A 25,587-nucleotide genomic window follows, 5' to 3' on the forward strand; every position below is an offset into this window, starting at 1 on the left:
AGAGCCTTTGCAGAAGCAGAGAATCCCATGATCATGGAGAAAGAAGAACAGAGGTGTGTCTGACCTCAGGCTGGCACATAGCAGGGTTATTTTTATTAAGTCTTGAGAGCTAAATGTAATTGTTCTGCTACCTTTTACACCCAGATGTTTTTTAGTCTAGATTTCATAGGTTCATTGTTAGATCTCGAAGATCCCACCCTATTTGATTTAGATACTTAAGATATTAGAAATGTTGGGCATAAGATTTATTGAAGACTTCCCTTCTCATGTGTGACCAAAGTGTCTAATCTAAAAAAGGACGAGGGTCTGAAACAGTTACGAGCAGGGCCAACTTGGGAATTCTTGGGCCCTGCCTCACCTGCACAGGTATACTGCAGTGGCCAGGCCCACGGGGAAGGTGGGACTGGCCTTGTGCTCACCATCCTTTCTGTCTGTCTTCCCAGGTGGACAGCGCCATGTCTCTGATTCAGGCAGCCAAGAACCTGATGAATGCCGTGGTGCAGACAGTGAAGGCGTCTTACGTAGCATCCACCAAATACCAGAAGTCTCAAGGCATGGCTTCGCTCAACCTCCCTGCTGTGTCATGGAAGATGAAGGCACCTGAGAAAAAGCCCTTGGTGAAGAGAGAGAAACAAGATGAGACACAGACCAAGATCAAACGGGCATCTCAGAAGAAGCATGTAAACCCTGTTCAGGCCCTTAGTGAGTTCAAGGCGATGGACAGCATCTAGCTCCGCCCTCATCAGCTGCCCCACCCCTCGGACCTACTAAAGATGAGTCACTCGTGCAAATGTATTTGCTAAATAGAACACTGCTGTTAGATTCTACAGGGAGATGGATTGTAAACCGGTCAGGGGGTTTGGCAAGGACATACTTGTGTTTTAAGTCAAATCGGAAGTGCTTTTTAGAATTCAGGAGCATATTTCTAGCTATATTTTTATAAGCGTACGTAAGAATTCCATAACCAAAGAGAATCCTACACTAACTTGTTTGCGATCCCCATTTTCACTGTGGGTGTGAAGGCAGCGAGTCGGGGGCGAGGCTCCCCGCAGCCCTGGCAGAGATGACCAAAGCAAGCATGGGGAGCAGCTGTGGGGGTCTGAGGAAGCAATCCCTCGGACCCCCGCAAGCGCTTCAGAGGGACAGACCACATGAAACTCAATAGAACAATGCATTATGAAGATAACAGATTACTCTCTGACATAACCACGCATTAATTTTAAAATTACTAATGTACTCTACTAGGACATTAATAAACTTGCTTCTTTCGGGCCTAGAATGTTGCGATACTGTAATCAGAACCTGCTTCTCTCTCCCCCTTCCAGCTTCAAATGCAAATTCATTCATCATTGGGCTCATTTCTAATAATTGCAATGTTTTCTTGCCTTGAGCTTATACAGAAGTTTGACAAAATAGTGTTTGCTTAGGCAATAATTTAGCCTTACCTTATTTGTGATTACTATAGCGATTACTATAGCTACAAGGTATAATTTTACTGTCTTATTTAAATTTTTTGAATTTGAATGTTTTGTACACTAACTTTTCCCAATAAAGTCCACTATGAAACTAAGTCTTAAAAGGCCAAAATAATTTTCTCAACTTTCCAGTAGAGTTGTGATTTGGACATGCCTCCAAACTGCAAAACAAACACACACCAACCAACCACTCCCTCCTCACGCACCATTCTAACCAGCTTTCACCTTCACCACTCCAAGGCCATTCCTCTTGGGTCAGGGTAGCCTGGCTCCACAGGGACAAACTGACTGGCTCTTTCTTCATCTTCCCTTCTCAGCCTCTCAGGAGAAGTAGGTCCGAGTGAACACTCATCTTCTCGTTGTGGGAAGTGGTCCTTTTTTAATCTCTACCACCGCCTTCCTCCGGCTTTGCACCATGTAAGCGCCAGTTTCTCCCCTGGCCTCTGTGCTGGGATTCCAACCCACCCGTCAAACAGAACCTGTCCAAACTGCTGCCACCTCTGTTTCCCAACCCACCAAGCCCATCTCCATGCCACCTGGCATTAACAGTCACCTTTCTTCTTGAGCCCAAAACATAGCTACCTGTGTTTACAAACAAACCTATTACTTCCGTCTGGTCATTGTTGTATCATCTACTGCAGTGTAACGGATTGTGCACCATTATTTAGCAGCTAGAATAACATACTGCACAGGCCGTCCAGACCACGGGGGCCTCTCACAGCCTTTTCACCTGCTCGCTCCCTGTTGTGCAGCGTGGGGGGCAACACAAGGGTAAATGCCGCAAGGGGTCCACACAGCCCCGAGACCGCTGAAGCCACCTGCCCTTAGTCTGGCCTGCAACCTCCTTTCTCCTCTGCCGCGAGACTCCCACGTTGTCGTCCTCAGCAGTCAGCGTCCTCCTAGATCACTGGAGTGGCTGGTGCCGCTGCCGCAGTTCAAAGCAACAGTGGTTTTCATCTTGGTAAAAGCTGAAGTCCCTTTGGACGTCATTCCTATTGGTCTCCCTGAAAGACCTTGACTGCATCAATCAGTGCACATTTCCCAGGATTCCCTTCAAGTGTCTCATCAAATGTCACCTTGCCAGAGACCTTTCCTGACAAGGTTATTTTGGGAGTTGTTACTCTGTAGCACCAGATCCCTTTGCCTACTCATTCTGGTGTTCTCTCCCCATGGGCGGAGCTCTCCAGGGCCAGGGCCCTTCCTGACCCGTAAAGGGAGCATGCTGGGTGAATGGCTACCAGTGGTGACCTGTCTGACCCAGCCAGCCCCTGCGCAAAGGCCTTGGGGGACTGCGCATGCCATGCGGCGAACCAGTGCCACTCAGCTTGCTGCCCCATCTCCACTGGACCGACCATCACACGACGCTTACTTGTCCAACTCCGCCTTGGCCGAGTCCTGTGTGAGAATGTTGGGGTGCAGGTTCACAGATGTTCGGGTCCCAGCAGCCCTCTGTACAACACCGCTCAACCTCACAGTCGGTCTGGGCTGAGCTCTTGCTGCAGCCAGTGCGTCGGGTCTTCTTGTTGAGGGCCTTCCTTTTCACTGCCCCTCCACGCTCCAGGGGAGACGCGCGCCATCCTCGCCCATAAGCAGCACTCTGGCTGGACTTCTAAGAAGCCTGCCAGCTTGTCATACTGTGGTGGCTTGGGTGTTGCGGTGTCACTGGTATTTCAAATGCCAGCAGGGTCACCCGGAGTGAACAGGCTTCCGTGGGGCTTCCAGACTAACGAGTGCCCTCCCCGGGCCCTTGTTCTCCAGGCTGCAGAGAGGGTGTTGGTCACCCCTGCCAGCTCCTTGGATACCGGGTGACAGCACTCCCAGGCTGACTCCCTTCAGAAGCACTTGGCTTGGCATCCCCATCAAGGCCCTAGCATGAGCCTGACCAGCAGCTGTTGTTATGTGAGCTATGGATTGATTTGAATGAATCTATAACAGCCGTGGAAAGCATAAGACGGGCAGCTGTGACAGTTCCAGAAGCCTGGGAAGTCCAAGCTGAAGCTTTCTGGTCAGCCCCGAGCGCCTCCGTCCCCGGAGACCACGATCCTGAGTGGCTTGGAGGGAGCAGGTTGCTGGTGTGCAGGCTCCTGCCCCCTTTCCAGCTTACTGCGGGGGGGTGGGGGGGCTGCCACCTAAGGCTTCCCGCTTCTCAGCCAGCATAGACAAGTCCTGCAAGCTTAGAGAAGCCGACAGTCCCAGTTCCCTCCCCCGCAGGGCACAATACCACTCTGTGCTCCCCCCTCCTCCAGGTCTTACTGGCAGCAGCTGCGTTGTCCTGAGTATGCTCTGACCAGTGTCCTTGCTGACAACCTGCCTGGCTTCCCAAAGGCCCAACTCCCCTCTAGCCTTATTCCTCACAACTGCCCTGCCCAACGTGCCACCCCGTCCCCCCAGACTCATGCTGCCCAACAGCTGGGGAACTGCACTCCTGCCCTCGCTGCTCCCCAGCTTCCTCGTGGGAGCTCACCTGCTGGGCACAGACCTGCCAAGAAGGCACACCTGGCCTGCTGCCTGGCGAACAGAGGGCTGCGCAGGGTTAGAGACCCCCTCAGCTGTGACAGCCCTGCCCAGTCAAGGACCTTTGTCACCACCATTCTCTCTTCCTACCTCACCAGATTTTCCCTCCTGGACTTGTGTTAACCAGCCTACAAAACCCTTGATTCTTCTCATGGTGAGAAAAAGGCAATCCACCCATGATCTCCACCCTTAATCAGTTTCTCTTCTCTGGTCACATACTCACCATCTCCTCGGACCTCCCCACAGCTCACTCCAGCAGCCCTCGTCCCGACACGTCACCACCTCTATTACAGGCCCCTGGTTCCTCCCCTCTCGAGGGCTCCGGCACCTTTCGCAGCTCATTCTTTGCTTCCCTGAGGTGGCCTCCAGACCAGGGCTCCCAGCGGTGTGTGCTGCTCGATTTCTCGCCACCTGCTGCAGGAATACATGCCAGGGCCCTTTACAACGTGCGGAGAAAAGTTCATTATCTTTTCATTCTTGTTTCCCCATGGACTGTTTGACGCTCCCCCGCATATATGCACACAGTTGATTTTAAATTTTACTGTCATGAAGAACCACAGCACATACTTTACCTCGATTGTCCTTGAATTCCTTAATCTGTAGCCAACCTCTGGCTGCAAATGACAATCGAGTGCCGCTCTAACAAACATGTTGATTTTCCTTCAGGCGTAAGGTAAACCAAAGACACAGGTTGGAATTTTACGTAGCAGTAAGGACTTCTTTGCTGAATCATAATAGTCTCCAAATACCGGAAGACAACTCCTTCAAACGGTGGTGCTCTTCATGACACGGAAGCTTGTATGTTTGATCACCACGACCCTTTCCTCGTCCTCCAGACAATCGGCAGGATGAGCTCAGTCCTCAGCAGAGCATCTCCCAGTTTCTGTGGTGTCCATGCTACAACTGAAGTCCTTGAATGCAGACGGGAGGAGCCACTGTGTCGCATTCTCACATGACACACACAACACAAACACCTCGAGAGCATGGAGAATCGTAAATTATGATAAAAGAATTACGAAAGGATAAGTTTTGAATGCTCCCTTTTATTTAGCTTTAAAGTTTACATAAAGGAAAATACTTCTGCTTCCCAACTTTGTGTTGCTACAAATGGCCGCCACAAGATAAAGGCGGCTGTCCCCACCCCCTCCCCCTTCGCCTGTCCCCCCACTGCACTGAGTCACCGCTCCTCCAGCCTGGGCTCCTGGGAACACCCTTTCCTGACAGGACTGCCCCTTCCAGAACGGTTCAAACCCAGCTCTTCTGGAGGAAGATTTAGTCTTCTTCCATAAATATTTAATCTCAGAAATTCAAAGTAGTAGTTCTACTCTTCCTACAGGGCTGTTCTGTCGGAATCACCTTGATGACGATGGAAGTGGGCTTTTATTTTTCGCTTCCAAATGCCTGAGAAGTAATTGAGGACACATGCTTTGGAGTCTGGCTTCTCTCGCTCCGTGACATGGTTCAGTCGCCATGTTGCGCCCCGTCATCCCTGCACGCAGCCCATAGGGTGCTCACCCCGGCATGTCTGTACACGGTTTGCACGAGGACACGTAACTACCTGGCACGGTGCCTGTTTTGTTGAGTGGTCAGTCTAAGAAACCGTGGGTCCTAAAGTGGCTGCATCGCTGTGCATTCTACCAGCACATCAGTCAGGCTATTTTGTTCGGAGTAGTTTCAGGTACACTAGTAAGTGTACAAGTCTCCTTGTGGTTTGAACTTGCATTTCCTTAACAAGGAAAAGTTGGCCACAGTGTGACAACTGAACATTGAAGACGAGTTGGCACCTCTGCGTTACGGTGCCAATGAACAAACACTGCTGTGTCAGAAACTGCTCAGCTAGAGGACCAGACCCCTCTCTCGGAGAACCAGAGCCAGAATGTTCCCTGGAGCAAGGATGGCGAGACTGCCTCAGACACTGTGGACATGTGGTCCCTGGAAAAGGAGGAGGTCATGCTTGAGAAGCAGACAGGAAGTGAGACTGAGGAAGACCGTGGGGCGGATGAGCTCAAACGACGATGCGGACGGCGCGGACCGACGGGCGAGGTTGTGTTGTGCACGGTCGGGGGGCTCGTGTTCCGAAGGCGCCTAACGGTGGTAGTCGTGCCTCTCCCTTGTGTTTATCTGCCATCTACTTCTCTCCTGGGTGAGTTTTCAGATCGTAAGCCCAGCTTTCCTTTACGAGGCTGTTGTTGATGAGTTTTGAGAGTTCTTTATGTATGTATTCTGGACGCAAGTCCTTTGTGTCATAATGTGATTCCCAAATATCTTCTTGCTGTTCGTAGATTTCTTAACGAGGGCTTTCCGAGCAAAGCTTTCCATTTTGATGACGTTAACTTCTTTTATGAGTTGTGCTTTTGGTGTTTGGTCTGAGAATTCCTGGCCTAAATAAATACTACAGAGATTTTTTTTCTACTGTTCCAGAAGTTTTCTATATTTACACTTTTATCTTCAGGTCTTGTAGTCCGTTTTGAGTTAAATTTCACGTGAGATGTGAGTTTCTTTTGTTTTACATGTGGATCCCCAGTATTTCCAGCTCTGTTTATTGAAAAAACTATCATGCCTCCTTTGACTTTCTTTGTCATCTGTATGAAAAACAACGAAACCAGATAGATCCGTGTGGTCTACTTCTGAAGCCTCTCTCATGGTCCACTGATCTACGTCCATGGCTGTCACACTGTCTCTGTTCCTGTGGCTTCATGGGCAGTCTTTCCAGCTTCTCTCTTCCTTTTCCAAGTCACCATAGCCCTTCCCATTCCTGTGTTCCTTGTAAATTCTAGAATCAATGTACTGATATCTACCCAAGAGTCCATTTTGTTCACCCGTGAGATCCATGTCAAACATATGAAACACTGAGGCAATCGATTTGTATGGTTTTAAGGCACTAAGTTTGTAGTAACAGAAGACTGAAACGGTTTTCATGGCATTTTTTCCATCATTTCTTCCCAAGTTGTCAAATGGATGGGCTGAGTCGTGTGCTCTTTGCTCACTGCTATTTGAATGTGCGGTGGGTCTGTGGTGAGACCTCTTTCAATACGAACACCAAAGGACCTCTCTATTGCATCGACTCTTCACTTCAGGCGTCTGTGCTCCATTGATGACTTTCTGCTCTTACCTAGACCATTTCCTTTTCTTCAGCTTTCTTTAGGGTTAGCTTGTTCTTTTTTTTTTTTTTCTAGCACCTTTAAGATCACCTTTTTTCATGCAGGTTTATTTAATTACATGTTTGCATTGTTTCACTTCGTTATAATGTGTATGTGTCTCCACCGCAGGCCTCCCTCTGACGTGGCCTGGCTCTAGCATACCCTGCTCTTTTCCCACGCCTCATTTCACATGCGCTGCCATCGCTGCCTATAGGCTACGGATTAGCTCAGCTGCCCTCCAACCTCGCCACCAGAATGTCAAATTGTCTCAACTACACAAATGTCCTCCAAAGGCTCACTCCTCCCTCTTCCTCTATCCACACCTTCTCTCTCTCTCCCTCTGCAGTGAGGCTTCATCCTTGGCTCTTGACTCCTCATACCATCTAGTCAATCAGGGAGCAGATCCCTGCAGCTCTTCCTTTAAAGCCTACCTGAGAGCCGACCACAGCTGTGTTTTCTCTATCAAATCTCACCTGGATTTGGCAATGGACTTCTCACTGGCTTCCTGGCTTCCATCTTGGCCTCTGTATGGTCAGTTCTGCACACAGGAATAGCCGTACAGTGAGGAGATAACCACATTGGGTGTCCCACCGCCATCTCAAGGACAAACTGAAAGCCCGTACACTCCCCTCCACAGTCTCTCTGGCCTTGTTGCCTACCATCTGCTCGATTCTGCTCCGTGCACACTGCTTGTCTAGAAGAAACAGCCCTCAGGACTTTCTTTTCCTCTGCGATGCCCTCGGCCAGCAAAGCACGTCTCCAAGTGCCCACACAGCTGCTCGCCTCCTGTCCTTCAGGCTTCTGTGCGTGTTCAGTGTGGCCTTCTCTGACCGCTTGATCTACAACACCCCCGGCCCACGTCACATTGTTCCCACGTAGCTGCTGACACTCATGGTCTGTGCCCGTGTGCCACGGTCAGCCCGGCAGCAGGGCTGTGTGCCACGCTTCAGGTCCTAGCACAGTGCCCAGCTCCTAGGACTAAAGTAGATTTCTTGTAGTATCCCCTGGCTCCCTACTCTGTCAGGGTGAAGACACCCTTCCTGATCAGGCCGACACTGCTGGGGGACCTGGCTCCACCTTGGGACTCTTGGCCTGCCCCTTACTCCTCACTCACTGTCCCCAGTAACTGAATTTGTCGGTTCTTCAAATGGACCACTCTCTCTCACCTTCTTAATATCCTCTGGGACTGATATCTTCTCCCACTGTCCCCCTCACTCAGTTTGTTTTTTAATCAACCTTCAATGCTCAGCATGGCTGTTACTGCTCTGAGAGGCCTTGCCTGACCTCCTCAACAAAGTCAGGGGCCTCTTCGCCTCCAGTGGCCCAAGGTCGTCTGGTCCGTCCTCCCACAAGGGGGCTGAGTGCAATGCAGTGCAGCAGCCAGTGCCTCAGCCTGTCTGCCCGGCCCAGCTGCCATGCTAACGCCCTCGCCCCAGACCGCAAACGTGGCAGGAAGAGGAAAGGCCCCGGAGGTCAGAGGTCGGTTCCATGGCCCAGGTCACAGCTCCCAGGGCAGCCCCCAAGAGGAAGGCAGAGATGGGGTTCCTCGCGGACCTGTAGACAACAGTCCGTGATGAATGGGGAGGCAAAACCAGAACCTACAACCAAGCGGCCCCAGCCCAATCCCGGTCACACTGCTGCCCGTCTCCAGAGGAGCTGGCCCAAGTGAGGCCTGCTGCATGGACCTGGAGTCTGAGCACAGCTTGGCCCTCGTTTGCTTGGAGAGTCAGGGTCAGGATCAGGGTCTGTGGCACACACCTGGAGCAGCGGAGACTCAGACCGTCTTTGCCAGGGACCTCACCCTGGTGGGCAGGCAGAGACCAGAGTGTCTGCAGTCTCCACACCTGGCCACCACCACTCCCCTTCGCTGCAGCTCTCACTGAGGGCTGTACCTGCCCCATGGGCTCAGTGCTCTCCTCAGAGATCGTGGCCCCAATGCCACCTGCTGACCCCAGAGCTGCTGTGTGTCTGGACTCTGGCCTGAGCCAGTTCCCATGGCCACAGCTGCTTTTATCTCTCCCCCTTGACCCCAAAGGTTTGGGGGCTCCCATCCCACTGCTTGTACACTCAGTCCTATGGACACCCCCCACCCACCCACCCCCCACACACACCTCAGCAGAATGTCCTTGGGTTGGTCACTTGGCCTCTGACCCAGCATCTCCCTCAAAGACTACTGGAAGGTTAGAAACAGAGGCAGCAGGTACCCAGGACCTGCCTCCCCACCCCACCCCCCACCCCTGCACTGCAGTTCAGCCTTCTGGAAGGTGAGTTGGAGGCAGGGAGATGAGATGAGGGCCTACAGTAGTCGGTGGAGACCACTGCTAATCCCATGATTTTCTGGGCCTTAGTTTCCACTCTGGAAAGATGAGCTGGGTGGCCAGCCTCAGTCTAGGCTGGGGTGGGCAGCAGAGCTAACAGAGCGAGCCTCTGGCGCATTGGAAAGGCTGAAACACACACACACACACACACACACACGAATCCAAATCAGGAAAGCCCGACACCTAGGTTGCTGTGGCAACTGGCAGCAGGCTCGCAGCCCCTCTGGGGTGGGGGCCAGGCCTCGTCAGGCTCGGTTTCCCCCACCTCCAAGGCTTCCTCCTCAGGCCTGGCCCAGCTCTATACAGGGAGGCGAGGAGCAAAAACAGGGTCCTGCAGCCTGCGGCCACCTAGCTAGCTCCCTGGGCTGATGAGACAGACGTCCCGGAGTGGGGAGGAGGCCCAACCTCCTCTCCTAGTTGGGTGGAGGTGGTGGGGGAGGGGGGGGGCACTGGCTACGGCGCAGCACACAGCAGGCACACAGACCAGGGCCCTGTAGCCTCCATTTAATGGCCAAGCTAGCACTGCCCAGGTGATCCCCATGTCCTGGGGAGCCCCCCTCCTGCCCGGTGTCCCGCATAGTCCCACCAAGCTGGTGTATCTTGGCCTCAACAGCAGTGGCCAGGCCCGTCCAGTTGGGAGTGGGGGATGGGGGGTAGGTAGGGCTGCCTCATCTCAGCTCCCGCTGCAAGCTGCTCACGGAGGACAGCAGTTCCCGGAAGTAGCCCTCGGCCTCGCCCTCCTGGAGCTCCAGCTCGGCCAGCACCTGGTACTCCACCTGCAGGCTGGCTAGCGTCCTGTTCAGCTGGGTGTCCTGACGGTAGTGGTCTCGACAGGCGGTCAGGAGGGCACCCAGCGTCTGCAGCACCTTCTCGCGGGCATCATGCTCAGGCAGCGCCAGGAGGCTGGCGGTGATGGTGCACCAGCCCTGTTCCCGCAGGCCTGGCAGGAGGTGCACCTGGCGGTACTGCTGCAGCTTCTCTGGAGACGTCTCCCGGGCCAGCTCGGCCTCCTCCTCAGCAAACATCTGCCAGGGACCAGAGGGATCTGTCAGTTCCCCGAGCCAACCCTGCCCTGCAGATACCAACCTAGAGTAGGCCCCTTCCCTGTGGCCCAGGCTTCACAGGGCACCTGGGTTCGTGGTTCCCCACCCCCTCTCCCCCCAGTACACATGTCCATCCATCCATCCACTCATCAAAATCAAGGAACTGAAGACACAGCTGCGCAGGGAGCTGGAGGGCTGGCAGAGGCCTAGCATGGCAGCCCTGCATGTGGGCACAGCCCAGGTTCCAAGACCTGCCTCATTGCAGACCAGCGCAGAGGCCTTGACCCAATACCCCCATCTCATAAGCAGACCGTAGGCTCCGTCAAGGCTGGATGCAAGAATATGCCTGGCAGACAGGGCAGCTCAGCCACTGAGCTACAGAAACGAGCACGGCACAGGGACCCTTCGTTCTCACCATCGTCAAGAGCACTACCACAAACGCCTTCCTTGGGATGCAGGATTCGGTTCATACGGTGACCCCTCACAGGCCTGGGTCCACCCTATGTTTGGGACGAGGCAGGAAGGGTGGGGGCCCAAAGGCCATACTGGGGCCAGAAAGCATGGGACTCTGGGCACCCTCCAGGGAACTGGGGGGCTAAGGCAGGCTTGGGCAGAGGCATCATGTCCTCAGCCGTGTAGCCACCCTGACCATCAGTCCAATGTGTTAAGAACCAGTTCTTCCAGGCTAACAAGCTGGGGGTAGGGGGGACACGTGGGTATCCACTTATGTGGGAGTCCCAGACTCCAGGGCCAGGGAACAAACATGGGATTCAGAGGAGTGGCCCATGGTCCCTATAGTCTATGTAGGGGCCATGCCCCCTCCACAGGGACCTTGTGCTTCTGAGGCTGCCCCTGGCCTTCAGCCTGGAGCAACTCTGGGCACCCCCTGAGGGGGGTGGGCAGCTCCTCAGCAGCCCTAGCTGCTGGGGGTCTTCCTCCCTGGAGGATGGCATCCCCACTGGGACAGTGGCCTAAAGCTCTCCAGGAGGGTCCCTAGAGCAAGCCTCAGGAAGCCCGGCGGGCCTGTTGGCAATGGGCCCTGCCCCAGTGCCCTTGATGGACCTCACCTTCAACAGCTCATGGACAGAAACCCAAGGCCCAGGGGCGGAGGAAAAGGGGGCACTGGCCCCTCCCCGAAGTCCTGAGCCCAGGCCTCCATAATTGGATCTTAGCGCCACGCGGTACCACGAGCGAGACACAACACACCAAAAGAGAGAGAGCAGGGCAGAGAGCAAATGACAGACAGACCTCTGCTCTGGGCAGGAGTGAGAGGGGGAGCCTCAGCCCTAACAATCAGCGGGCTGTGGTCTGTGGCGCGTGCGGCAGGGAGGCCTGCCAGGCCCGGGCAGCAACTGGACCTGGAATGCAGGCCTGGCTGGCTTCACTCGCTCCTCCTTAATTAAGACACTTCTCAGGATGGCAAAGGCTGAAGTGGGTTGGGCATGGCGGCTCCTGCTAGCCCTGGGGTTCTAGAGAGGGCAACCATGCGGAGCCTCCCGCCTGGAGCTGGGCCTCCCAAAGAAGGCTCCTCCCAGTTTCTAGATCTTTAGGGTCAGCACCAGTCAAACCCTGTCCCCCACACCCCTTCATTGCCTGACACTGAGGCCACCTGCAGCCCTTCAACGGCTCCCAGGCTGTGTCTCCATCCTATCTGCCCTCTGCTCTACTATTCATGGCACAGCCTGAGCCCCTCTCCCCGTGCTCGTGAGGGACCAGGCCTGCCATTCTGGCCTTCAATTTGGCTCCCCGTCCTACAAGTCCTTCCCACGGGACATCAACCCTGTCCCTTGGGCAACCCCAGGGGGCCCCTCAGCCTGACACATCGATCTGGATACACTCAGAAAGAAAGGAGGGACAGATGGCGGGGAGACTTGGTGGTGGGGGGGATGGGGGTTGTCAACTGGGCAGCAGCAGAAACCAAGCAAAGTGCGGGGAGGACAGGCCCTGGTGCTCACCTTCTCAGTGACCAGGTCATAGAGCAGGGTGACCACACGCACAGCCAGCACTTCGGTGCCCTTCTCCTGCACCAGGCTCCTCAGCACCTGCAGCCCGCCCAGCTTCAGGAACTGCTGCTGCGCGTAGGGGAAGTGCCGAAGCAGAGAGCACAACGCAAACAGGACCTGGGGCACAGACCGGAGCCAGGTGAAGGGCCACTGGGGGCTGGGCCAGCCCCCCAGGCCTGGGACAAGCAACTGGAAGGCCAACCCCTCCCCCAACACAGTCTCCATTCTCTCAGGCCCCACTCAATGTCCTTGGGCACAGCTGTAGCCGAGGTGACCCACCCCTGGGAGAGGTCCCAGGCCCTAGACACCCCTTGCCATGCTCCACCCCGCCCTACCTCATGGGTGACCATCATGCTCCCCAGGGTGACATGCTTGGCAGTGGGGAAATGGACCCCCTTCTTTCAGGCCCCACAGGTTTGCTGGGGGCCTGGGGGTGGATGGGTGGGATGGACAGGAGTGGAAACGCACCTTCTTCTTTGTGGCGAGAGGCTGCTCGGTGGCCAAGAGGACCAGCAGCTTCTGCAGGGCTCCTCCGTCAACAGCCTCCACCTGGACTTTGGGATTGCTGGGGAGGAAGCACAGCAAGTGGGACCACGCACCTGCGCGCCACCTTGGGCCCACCACGCACCTGCGCGCCCTCACACCGGCCCTGAGGGAGAGGCCCATCCAAACACGCTAGAACTGACCTGGGGAACAGACTGATTGGTGTGGAACCCCCTGGGGACAACAGCCCACGGCTAGAATGAAGGGCCAAGACCTCCCTGCTGGCCCCCCACTCCCTAGGAGCCAATGGGTCAATCATCTCTGCTTGAGGGCTTCCCCAGGGTGCCTCCTGTGGGTGCCTTCCCCGCAGGCCCCTGTGGCAGTGTCGGATGCTCCCGCTTCCAGGGCACCAGGCACAACGCACACTGGGGACGATTACTAGTGGTTTGTTCCCTCTAGCTAAGGGCTTCTCCAGGGAAGGGACAGGGCCTCGTGCTCTCCTCTCCTGGGAAGACCGGGGGTCTATCACATAGACAATACCTGATAAACTCTAGTAAGAAAGAACAGGTCCAGGGAGGCTCTGAACACCAGAGTAGGTGGATCCTAAAGCAGAGTGGCCCGCCACTCTCTGCTCTCCACTGTCCTCATGTTCCATGCATGTGTGTCACAGCACCGGCCACCCACTCCGGCTCTGGGCAACAGGACATGGACCAGTACATGCGGCTTAGTGGGTGATGCATTGAGCTGCTAACCACAGGAGAGCAGTTGGAATCTACAGCTTGTCTATCTCTGTCTCTCTCTCTCTGCTCCTGGGAAGCTGTGAAAGTCTCCACAGCCCCTGGGCAAGGTCCCATGTTCTTATGTGGCACTTTGTTTGGTGCTGTCAAAGCCATCTGCAATTTTATGTACATATTACTATATCTGCAGGTCCACCTAGATAAGACAGGCTGGACAAACAATGTGAGAAGAAAATAACGGGACCAACGGTCCCAGAGGGCCATGAGAGTGTGGGAGGTAGGGGATGGGAGGAGGTGTTGGCCAACCCAGGGACAAGGGAACAATGAGTGGTTCAAAACCAGTGGCAGGGAGGAGATGGGAGGACTGGTAGGGAGTGACCAAGGGCAAGGTAACTGAGAGGAATTACTGAAACCAGAATGAAGGCTGAACATGGCAGTGGGACAGCAGGAAAGCATAAGGAAATAGAGGAAAGGAGTAGGAGGCAAAGGGCATACAGAGAAACCTAAATACAGACATGCACATATGTAAATATATTTATGATTATGGGGGAAATAGACCTATGTGCATATATTTATAGGTGTAGTAGGGTAGCAGGTGGACATTGGGCCTCCTCACGTGCATTCCCTTAATACAAGAGCACCTTGCTCAGCTAAACAGTCATTCCGTGATACCCACCTTCCCGACATGATCGCTGAAGACAGACGTGTGCATAAGCAAACGTGGTGAAGAAAGCTGATGGTGCCCGGCTATCAAAAGATATAGCGTCTGGGGTCTTAAAGGCTTGAAGGCAAACAAGCGGCCATCTAGCTTGGAAGCAACAAAGCCCACAGAGAATAAGCACACAAGCCTAAATGAATACAAGGTGTTGGAGGAATCAGGTAGCAGACACCAAGGAACAAAAACCATCATTGTGTGATCACCTTCCCCACATAAACACTGAAGACGAATGTGTGCATAAGTAAGTATGGTGAAGAAGTTTGATGGTGTCCAGCTATCGAGAGATATAGCATCTGGGGTATTAAAGGCTTGAAAGTAAACAAGCAGCCATCTAGCCCAGAAGCAACAAAGCCCTCATGGAAGCAGCACACCAACATGTGTGATCATGAAGGGCCAAGGGGACCAGGTTTCAAGCAACAAAGGCAGGGAAAGAAAAATCATACCATTGTGAATGAGGGGAGCGCGTGATGGGGACCCAATGCCCATCTGTAGACAACTGGACATCCTTGCAGAGGGGTAGTGGGGAGGAGATGAGTCACTCAGGGTGCAGTGTAGCAACAATGAAACTTACAGCCTTCCTCTAGTTCCTTTTTTTTTTTCAATCTAAAATGGGTTTATTAGAATGGCTTCCCACTCATCTCGACTCAAGGTCTTTCAGTGCTGCTTCCGTCTGAAGGAGCATCCTTCTGTGAGCCTTGCTTTTCCTCCTGTCAGCTGACAGAGGACAGTAGAGCAGCCAACACACAAAACTACTGTGCATGGCTGAAGACCGTGGTGATTTTACAGTAGCCTGGGCATGTGACATCCATGAAGTAGGAATTGGGCTCTGGACCAGGCGCTTCTTCTTGTGTTTTCTCTTCTCCTCTTTGGGAGAGGGGTGAAGGAGATCCTTTGTAAGAGGCATGATCGCCAAGCGGTCGTCATTGCCGGAAAGGCTTCCTCTAGTTCTTAAACACTTCCTCCCCCGCCCCACTATCATGATCCCAATTCTACCTTGAAAACCTGGCTAGACCAGAGGATGCACAGCGGTACAGATGGGAACTGAAAACACAGGGAATCCAGGACAGATGAACCCCTCAGGACCAGTGATGAGAGTGGCGATACCGGGAGGGAAGGGGGATAGAAAGCGGAAATCGATCACAAGGATCTACATATAACCTCCTCCCTGGGGGATAGGCAACAGAAAAGTGGATGAAGGGAGATTCCGGGCAGTGTAAGATAAGATAAAGTAATAATTCATCAATTATCATGGGTTCATGAGGGAGGGGGAGTAAGCAGGGAATGGGAGCGGAAAAAGGAAAATGAGCTGAGTCCAGGAACCCAAGCGGAAAGTGAGTTTTGAGAATGATGAGGGCAACGAATGTATAAGTGTGCTTTACACAATGGATGTATGTGTGGATTGTGATCAGAGTTGCATGAGCCCCAATAAAATTATTTTTTTTAAAAACGAGCCAAGAAGTGCTCGACTGAGAAACAAGTGCCTAGGGGATGCCTGTGTGGGACCGAGTGACACCGTGCACAAAGCCGACGAATGCCCCTGTCCTACTGTGGGTTGGAAGGTGTGCATGGTCACGGAAGTCGCCACTATTGGTGGGTGTCTCCCCATGTGGAAGAGGAAGAGGGAAGCAGCCCGCGTGGAAACGGCTTCTACTAGGCCACATGGAAGGAGGCCCTGGCGGCCTCGGGGCCGGTTGAAAAGCAATGGGGAACCCAGGAAGCGCCCCCTGACAGGGCCAGGCAGGGAGAGGCCTCTGCCGAGAGTACTCTGCGAAGCTGGTCACCCCCAGAAGGACCCCTGTCGTGGGAGGCCACTATTCCAAGGACAAAGACCAAGACAAAGATGTGCGCAGCCAAGGGAACAGCCGGTGGAGGCGGTCACGGGTGAAGCGGCAGCACTGGGCTCGAGGTCGAAGGTTGGCAGAGGGCCTCGGTGAACTGGAGGGTGGCGTGAGGCGCCTTACCAGGGAAAGAGGAGCGGGGAGGCGGGGATGGAGGAGAGTTTGAACTGCTGACTGCAGAGCTGATGGTCTGAAATGTCAACATCCTCCCTGCACCTAAGTCACCAAAAAATTATTTCAAAAGAACTTGATGGCACCCAGCTACCACTACCAACTGCTCTGAAAGGGGTCACATCAGAAGACCCTGTAGAAGAAATGAGGAACAAACTCAAAATCATAAAAAAAGACCGAGCTTCCTGGGTGGATAGAGGCTGATTTGACTACAGCCAAGACTCTGGCCCTCAGTCTCCCATCAGGTCTGGAACTGAGCTCATCCTTGTGGCTGACTTTTCAGTCAACAGTAGAGAGTGCTATAAGGAGGACAACACCAGGGAGGGCTGCACACCTAGGGATCATCGGCCACTTGTGATCCAAACACGGCAGCATCCACCCAAGGTCAACGCTCAGAAAGTTAGGAAGGCAGGAGGACTGGAAACAGGCAACACAGGGAGGAGGAGGGTAGGGGACGTCACACTGAGGGGATTACAGCAATGATATGAAACAAAATGTGTACAAACTGTTGAATGGAAAACGGATTTTCTCTGTAAACCTTTACTCCAAAACACACACACAACCAGTTGGTAACCCAAAGGCTGGTAGTTTTAACCCACCCAGCTGCCTTGCAAAAGAAAGTCCTTAGCAGTCGGCTTCCATCAACGTGATAGCAAAGAGCCCCGGAGCTCAGTTCTATCCTCTGACACATGGGCTTGCCATCCGTCGAGATCAACTGGCCAGGTCTGGTGTTGCTTATTACTCATCCTGAAGAGGAGCCACAGTGTCTTCTAGAACAGTAAATACATACGAAGGGTACCAAACTTGCCCCCACCACGTCCTCCACTGCCTGCATCTCCACTACACTCGCTCTGCCCTTCCAGAGCCACGGACCACCTTCCTCTGTCTGCCAAGCTCCTCTCGCCTACAATCCTCCTCTGCAAGTGGGGTTAATTGAAGGGCGGCGGGATAAATGGCTTGGTGAGTCTTGCCTTTCGAGTTCTCAGGTCTCTTGTTTTGTGATGGTCGGACCAGGGTGCAGCTGCCTTAGCCAGTTCCCTGCTTTAGCTGACACGGCTCACTTCCTGTACGACATCCCTGAGGAGACGCCACATGGACCTACCCCGATGCAGCCCTAGGTGCTGGAGCACCTGTGTGGAGACCCCTGCCAGCACTGAGATGCTTACACGCTCACTGACTCGGCTTTCCTCTTGCAGTCAGCATCATTGCTTCTGTTTTGTGAGATGGAGGAGGACTTTGTGGATTGGTGTTGGACATGTGGGCTAATGTTGGACTTGTGGGCTTGGGCTGCACTGGGTTGGGATGTTTTCTTGATGCACAGTTAACCTTTATATAAAACTCTCTCTTATACATGAGTTTCTGTGGATTTGTTTCTCTAAAGTACCCAGACTAACACAGCCACAGCATCCACCCACCCCCCAAAAAGCGTTGTCTTAATGAACGATGTCCACGTCATTGCAGACTCTCCTCATCTTCTGACAGGGCCACCAGTGCCTCCCCTGCTGCACTGACCAGTCCTTCCCAGTTTCCTTCCCAGCCTGCACGTGCCACAGTGTCCTTGGCTCCCCTTTCTTCTCTTCCGATACACTTCCCTGGCTTTAAATATCGCCTGTTATCTATGTACTATAACACCCATTCTTATCTCCAACCCCACCTCCTGTCCTGGATCCCCATTCTGAGCACCAAATTCCAGGCAATCACTCTTTAAAAAAAAAATCATTTTATTGAGAGCTCATACAACTTTTTATCACATTCCATACATCCACCCGTAGGCAATAGCTCTTTAGATGAGCCTATGAAACTCAACTTTTTTGTTAGTTGCCACCAGCTCATGGTGCCTTTATGTATGACATACATGTAACGGAATGAAATGCTACCTGCTCCTGTGCCACCCTCACAATCACTGGTGTGTGTGTTTCCACAGCGCGACTGCTGTGTCACCTCCAACTGTCATTCAGAATAGATCCTGCCAACCTCGGAAACCTCTCCCTGCAAACCTAGCCCCACCATGCAGCCAGTGCCTGGGGGAGATGACAAGCAGCACAGGGACCCCAGGTGGCACGTGCCCCAGGGAAGGTCAGGCTCCCTGGAAGCTCCCCACAGTGGGTTGGTGGGGATGGTGGATGGTATGGAAAACATCTAAGGGCATACAGGGAGAGCGCCAGCCAGAGAGGGAGCCGCGCTAAGATCAGGCAGTGGCTGTCACTCCACCCAGACAGCCATGGAAGGCATCTAAGTGCCCACGTGTCCCTAGCTGAGACACACCTGTTGCTCTCGACCCCACCTTGGCAGGATCTCTCAGCTCTGGGAGAGTAAGACAGGGATGTTAGGGGGTGACTACAGGGAGTAGGATCCTAGTCAGAAACCCAGAAATGGGGGAGTCGGTGAGGACTTGACACTCAGTGGGTGCTCTCTGAAAGTTGGCAAAGAGGAATGTGACGGTCCGCCTCACAACAAGGTGTCAGGCCACAAAACAAAACAGACGAGCACTGGGCACCTGGGTTTCCCACAGTAAGATGGGAGGCTCAGTCATACCTCTGCACCCTTAGAGGACGTGCAGGGGATGCACACCTGTCCCTGCGTCTGAGGAGCCCTGGGGATGGGAGGCTGACAGCTCTCCTGATGGGCAAGACTGGGGAGCTGAACCCCTCCCGACCCCTCCTTGCTTCAGCAACTTGAAGAAAGCAGCTGCTTCATCCAGGCGGGAGCTCATTAGGGCCGCCTCTGCTATCATGTGCCTGAGGAACACTCACCCAGGACAGGCAGAGTCTGGGCAAAGATGCCCAGGACCATGCTGAGAAATGCACACTAATGCCAAATGCTGCCTCCCAGAGGAGGGGCGGCGAAGCTGGCATGGTGTCTGCCGGGGGCACCACGAGGAGCCTGTCACTCACAGTCCCGGGAGACAGGCAGAAGGCCCTGGGAGACAGGACGGGGAGCTGTGTCTCGGCTTACAGATCTGCTAGAGGAAGGTACAGACCAGAGAAAGCCACCAGTCAGCCCAGGAGACAGACTGGAGCAGAGCCCAGCAAGGAAGTGAGAGTCCAGGGAGCACTCACTGTGTGGGTGCAGCCAAGGTCTCACCCAGAGAAGGGAGAGTAATGAGAAAGACAGAAGAGGGGCAGACTGGGTAGACAAATCCCTGGGACCCTGGAGAAGAGCAAGCTGACGAGGAAGAAAGAGAAGATGCCCCTGGAGGGGGCGGGCAGACTGGCCAGGGAGCCCTGAGCTCTGGGAGAGTGCCAGAGAGGCCAGCACCCAGTAGCTGCTCAGGGAAGCCCACAAGGCAGGACAGACCCCCAGAAACAAAGTGACTTCTCCCTGTGCCAAGGCAGGGTCCACACACATGCAATAGGGCCCCTCTCTCGTCGGTCCGGGGAGAGGGTCGGAGGCGGAGAGGAAGGCTATGAGCTCCATGGACCCAGCGGCTGCACCGGGGCTCAAATGGCAGGAGCTTCAATGGCCAAGCCGAGGTCACTTCAGGCGTGTGTGGGGTAGAACCCAGTGGATGGCATCTGACACCAAGGGAAGATTCCAACGGCAGGTGTGCACGTGAATGAAGGAATGGGCGAGTGGTTAAATAACTCAGGCCACAAGAGAGAGGACTCTACACTCTCTGGGGTCCTGGGAAAGGAGGGACAGGAGGACGGCAGGGAGACTGGGCGCAGCGGCCCACAGAGCACTCCACGGCTGCTCTGGGTGTCCTGGGGAGGAGGCTGAGGGCTGTGGGCTCTCAGCCAGGACCCCAAATGGGGCTGAGACTGGCGAGGCAAAGCAGAATGAGACCCAGACCAGAAAGCAAGACAGTGTACGTGTCAGAGTCCAAAGGCTATGGGCAGAGTGACAGCAGGAATCCGTTTGCATAGCGCCCCACCTAGACTGAGCCTCCAATGGAGGTTTTGTGATCAGAATGAGGCTGGAGATGATCCTGCCCTCAGGCAGAGTGCCTCCTCCTGTCCCCAGCCAGGTCAGAGAGGGGCAGTCTCTCTCTTAGGGGCTTGGCTGGGTGTATCCTTGATGGAGGTCACCGTACTGGGGACACCACCGTGCAGGGAGTCATGCAGTTCGGAGTCATGCACTATCAGCTTCACACTGTCTGCCGTAGTCTGAAGGTCCTGAACCAATCGTGTAAGCCCTTTTATCTAACAGTGTTCGAGTCCCAGTCCTGGTCCAGGTCACGGTCCTGGTCCTGTGTTTGTTGTTCACCTGCAGCTATGATGGATTTGTGAGAGCTCCTTTGTTCCATGCCTATTTATCTAGTTTCCCAAATGTGAGGCCTGGGGTAACATCTGTCCTCATGCTAATGGCCTCCCTCATGTGGATGTGGTGTCTGTGTTCCTGTGCTGCCTTTATCCCTGAGGCTAAATACAAGTTCTCCTTAAACTGTACTTGAAATAGGGTCTCTGTTGTGCCTGAAAACAGAGTAATCCCCCAGGTCAAAGGGCTGGTCATCAAACCCTCCCATTTTCTACACTGAAACCTGTTGAGAAGAGAAAGTCTCTTCCAGATGTAGTTTGATGGGAGCCAGGAGCTGTCTACAGCTGGCCTCCAGGCCCCCAGCTCTTTTCCCCCTCCCTCAGGCACATACCCTCGCCCCTCCCTGGGAGGGGAGCCCATTCTGAGCAGAGAGAGTTGTGCAGGTGCTCCCAGAGTCCTGCCCTCACCAGCTCTTTAGCATGGGCTCTGGAGCCTCATGCTGTGTGCCTGGGGGAAGGAGCCCCCCCCACCCCAACAAACGGTGGGAAAAGCTGAGATGAAGTCCAGAGGAGGCGCAAAGCTGGTGGGAGGGGAGCCCTGCTGGGAGTCTGCTGAACAGTGGCTGATGACCTTGGGCAGGTGCCTTCACTAAATTCTCCTCAACTGTGAAGATGAGCTAAAACTGCCTCTTGATAGGATGGAAGAGCCAGAGAATGCCAAGATGCTGGCCATTGGGCGGTGGCTGAAAGATGATTATATAGTGCATTTCCTCCATGAAAACTTTACACCATATCTGTCAGAACGCAACTGTATCCAGCCAAGGTGCTTTATGCACACAGGAGTATATATTGACAACTCCCGCCGCCCCTTACCCCTAGCCTCCGGGCCAGAACTGCAGCTCATGCCCCACAAGCTGGCAGTGGCCAGGTAGGCTGGTAAGTGGGTGTCCTGACAGTGGGGAGTGGAGCGGGTTTAAAGGGCAGAGGCCTCATATGCTTCCTGGTGACATCAGCAGAGCTGATGTGCTCAAAGTCAACAGAAGGATATTAAGGATGTAGCTCATCTCCGATGCGATAAATGAGAATAAACCTTGTTCAGGGCTAAGCCGGCTGGACTGAATAAATACCATTAGCACTTGGATTACTGGGATATTCACAATCAGCAGGCAAGTCAGCTGGCTGTGTGCAGAGGGACAGCAGCAGCTGCTACTCTGTAAATCTTGGGGGGTGGGGGGTGAACCAGCAGTATTGCAGAAATGAAAGTGATTGCATTTGCAGAAACCAAAGGGACTGGGTCAGGGTGACAGCAATGTGGGCAATCTGCCCAGGGTCAGGGGTCGGACTGCAGCTACGAAAGCTGGGTGTGTGGGGGGAGGAAGGAGCAGCTCTCAGGGAGAGCACCAGCCAGGGAGGCCCCAGGAAAGGAAAGGCTGCCCCGATGGGACCCGTTGCTGCTCAGCTCCTTCCCTGCACACTGTGGGGCCTGGCAGAGAAAATGAAAATGCAGGGCCACATGTTCAAAGAGTGTGAGTTTCAAGATGGTGAGAGGAGGGCACCGACCCAGCAGAAGGTCCTTCTGAGGGGCGCGCCTGCCTGCACAGCCCACCCCGCCCACACCATGCACTCTCACAGGGGTCTGGAGACATGCCCCAGGGGGCCCAGAACATGCAGCTTGGATCCTCTGCAGGAAGTGAACCCCTAAAAGAGGTAGCATCCTGGAGATCTGTTTTAGCCTACAGCCTAGGCAGCCAATCCACCATCAGGATGTGGACAATGGCCAACTTGGAAGGGTCACCAAAAATGAGGAAATGTGGTAAATGCCATATACCTTCCACGTGAAAACAAACCAGGCAAGTGGGGGCGGGGTGTCCCAGAGAAAGGTGAGGCTATCCTTCCTTCCACTCTCACAGCAGCAGGACAATGTGGGCACTTTGAAATTCATCACAATAGCAATCACAGGGCTCCTCCCAGCTCAGGGGGGGAGGGATCCCTTCCCAGTCACACCCAGGTGGTGGAGAGCTTGACTTCTGGAGAGAGCAGGAGACCTCAGAGAGCACCTTCCCAACAGACATCTGGTGGCTCTCAAACCTCACGGGATGTCATAATCAACAAGGACACTTTAAAGAAAAATCCACTCAGACTGGGCACTTGAACATCATGACAGAAAATTAAACAATCCAAAACCAAAACAGAAAAGTCTGCAAAAAGTAAATTCAGAACCTGGTGCTTCCACTTTCTCTCCATGCAACGTTCATAGGAAAATGAAACATGGAGATAACAGAATTTTTCCATGAACTTGTTGAAGCCCCCTCGTATTTACACATATTATGTTTTTTTCTGAAACATCTGAAGGCAAGCTGCAGCTATGAGGCCCTTTCCTCTAAATGCATTATGTGAATTTCCCAGGACAATTCTCCAAATCCGGAAACTAACATTGGCACAATGATGTATAACCCCACAACAAACCCACTGCCATCAAGTCGGTTCTGACTCACGGGACCCTAAAGGACAGAGCAGAACTACCCCTTTGGGTTTCCGAGACAAGACATCTTTGCAGTAAAGGACAGCCTCCTCGTTCTCCTGAGGAGGGACTGGTGGGTTCAAACTGGTGACCTTGACGTTAACAGGACAGCTCATAACCCACGATGCCACCAGGGCTCCTGTAATGATGTACGGGTGTCCCAATTTTGCCAAATGTCTGAAGAATACAGCCTTTTAAGAAAAAGTTTGGCCCAGGATCACACCACACAATTGGAAGCATACCTCTGTAGTCTCTTCAATCTGGACTGGGGCTGACAGTTGTGATTTAGAATGCCCCTCCCCCTTTGGCTCTGTCTGAGCTTTCTCGGGTGAGGCTATGTGCTTAGGAGGGAATGTCACACTGCGTGTTGTTGGGGTCCTCAGTACATCTTCTCAGGAGTAATATGTCCATCAGCCCTCTGACTGATCATGTTCATCTTGGTTCCTTGGTTACAGTGGTGCCTGCCAGGGGTTTCCACTGTAAAGATTCTGCTTGTCCCTTTGAAATGTTATGTGTTTTGGGGAGAGAAGCCTTGAGATTATGACAGCATCCTCTTCTTCATCAAGCTTACAATTGCTAGTTTCATTGCCTATTCAATGTCAGTGCATGCTTAAATTATTGCTATGATTTGTCAAGTGATATTCTAGTGCCAGCAACCCTCCCCCCTATATTAAATGTTTGGTAGTCTAACTGCAGAGATGGTCCTTCTTCCCCATCTATTTATTCATTCATCATTTATATTAGTATGGATTCATGGCTTCTTATTTAATCTATGGGTTCTATAAGCCATTTCCATCATTATTTATTTCGATGCTCAAATTATCCCTGGTTTAACCACCAGAGAGCTTTTGGGTGTGTGTCTAACTTCTGTCTTTTTCACATGCTTCCATGATCCTCTCAGAATTTCCTTATCTTCTGGTGTAAGATGTTCTTGTCTAAGATCTTGTACTATTCCTGTCCTAGGCCACGATTTGGCCACTTCTCCAAGGAGCACCTGGGGCAACTTTAAAAATATATCAATTCTATTATGCCCCGTCTGTCCCCGCCCCCACACGGGGGCAAAGCCCTAAGGGAGCACAACAGAGCAGCAAGGGGAGCAAAGCAATGACGTCCCCGAGAAATCCCAAAAACAGACTTGGGGACAGGGCTTGGCACCCCATCAGACTCGATCAGAGAATATTCATAAAGGTCAACAGACAGACCTGGAACTATTTATAGGCTTTTGCTTTTTATTTTGTTTTCATGTCTATCTATATACTTTAGGCAGGATAAACAATCCCAAGGGAAAACCAACTGACGGTTCTGGGGTGACATGGGAGAGCGGGAGGTGAGGAAAAGGAAAGGGGAAGCCAACAAATCCAGGAACACCAGTGATCTGAAAGCTATGGTGAGGAGGGTGTAGAATACCGGGGGGCTAGATCAAGTACAATTCCTGAAATTACGGAAGCCAAATGAAGGTCAAACATGATGGTGGGACAAGAGGAAAGTAAAAGGAAATAGAGGAAAGAACTAGGAGGCAATGGGCATTATAGAGGTCTAAACATAGGCACGTACATATGTAAATATATTTATATATGACGACGGGGTAATAGACCTATGTACATATATTTATATGTTAAGTATTAAGGTAGCAGATAGACATTGGACCTCTACTCAAGTCCTCCCTCAATACAAGAACACTTTATTTTATTAACATGGCATTCTGTGATGCCTACTTTTCTGACACTCTAGCTGAATATAAAATGAGTGCATAAGCAAATGTGGTGAAGAAAGCTGATGGTGCCTGGCTATTAAAAGATAATACTGTCTGGGGTCTTAAAGGCTTGAAGTTAAACAAGCAGTCATTTACCTGGGAAGCAACAAAGCCCACATGGAAGAAGCACACCAGCCTGTGTGATCACAAGGTGTCCATTGGATCAGGTCGCAGACATCAAAGACCCAAAACAATCAATCATATTGATGTGAACAAGGGGGTGGTGGAGTAGAGACCCCAATCCCATCTGCAGACAATTGGACATCCCCTCACACAAGGGTCATAAAGAAGGGATGACCCAGCCAGCATGCAGTATAGCACTGATAAAACACACAACATTCCCTTAGTTCTTTAATGCTTTCTCTCCTACACTACCACAACCCAGTTCTACCTTAAAATTCTGCTAGACCAGAGCATATACACGGACACAGATAAGAGCTCTCAGCACACGGAATCCAGGACAGATAAACTCCTCAGGAACAACAACGATACCATGAGGAAGGTGCAGGAAGAAAGGGGGAACAGATCACAATGATAGACATTTAACACCCCCTCCAACACACACACAAATACAAACACACAGGGTTATGAACAACAGAAACATGGGTAAAGGGAGACAGCAGATGGTTTAAGATATGAAAATAATAATAATTTATAATTTATCAAGGGTTCATGAG

The 25,587-nt window shown here is 52.8% G+C and overlaps 2 protein-coding genes across 3 annotated transcripts in view; one reads left to right on the forward strand and one right to left on the reverse strand.

Moving 5' to 3' along the window:
- The window catches only part of CTNNA1 (catenin alpha 1), a 214,638-nt gene extending 213,068 nt beyond the window's left edge, over positions 1–1,570 (forward strand). For both annotated transcript variants that reach the window (XM_075541626.1, XM_075541627.1), the window contains exon 18: positions 444–1,570. In XM_075541626.1, coding sequence (XP_075397741.1) covers positions 444–731 — 288 coding nt within the window. In that variant the 3' untranslated portion in view covers positions 732–1,570. The remainder of the gene's footprint in view (positions 1–443) is intronic.
- An 8,366-nt stretch (positions 1,571–9,936) lies between these two features.
- Positions 9,937–25,587, reverse strand: part of SIL1 (SIL1 nucleotide exchange factor) — a 333,043-nt gene continuing 317,392 nt past the window's right edge. The window contains exons 8-10 of the mRNA XM_075541628.1: positions 12,962–13,058; positions 12,446–12,610; positions 9,937–10,472 (exon numbers count right to left, since the gene is read on the reverse strand). Coding sequence (XP_075397743.1) covers positions 10,116–10,472; positions 12,446–12,610; positions 12,962–13,058 — 619 coding nt within the window. The 3' untranslated portion in view covers positions 9,937–10,115. The remainder of the gene's footprint in view (positions 10,473–12,445; positions 12,611–12,961; positions 13,059–25,587) is intronic.

The sequence above is a fragment of the Tenrec ecaudatus genome, chromosome 2 (assembly GCF_050624435.1).
Source record: "Tenrec ecaudatus isolate mTenEca1 chromosome 2, mTenEca1.hap1, whole genome shotgun sequence".
Taxonomy (NCBI): Eukaryota; Metazoa; Chordata; class Mammalia; order Afrosoricida; family Tenrecidae; genus Tenrec; species Tenrec ecaudatus.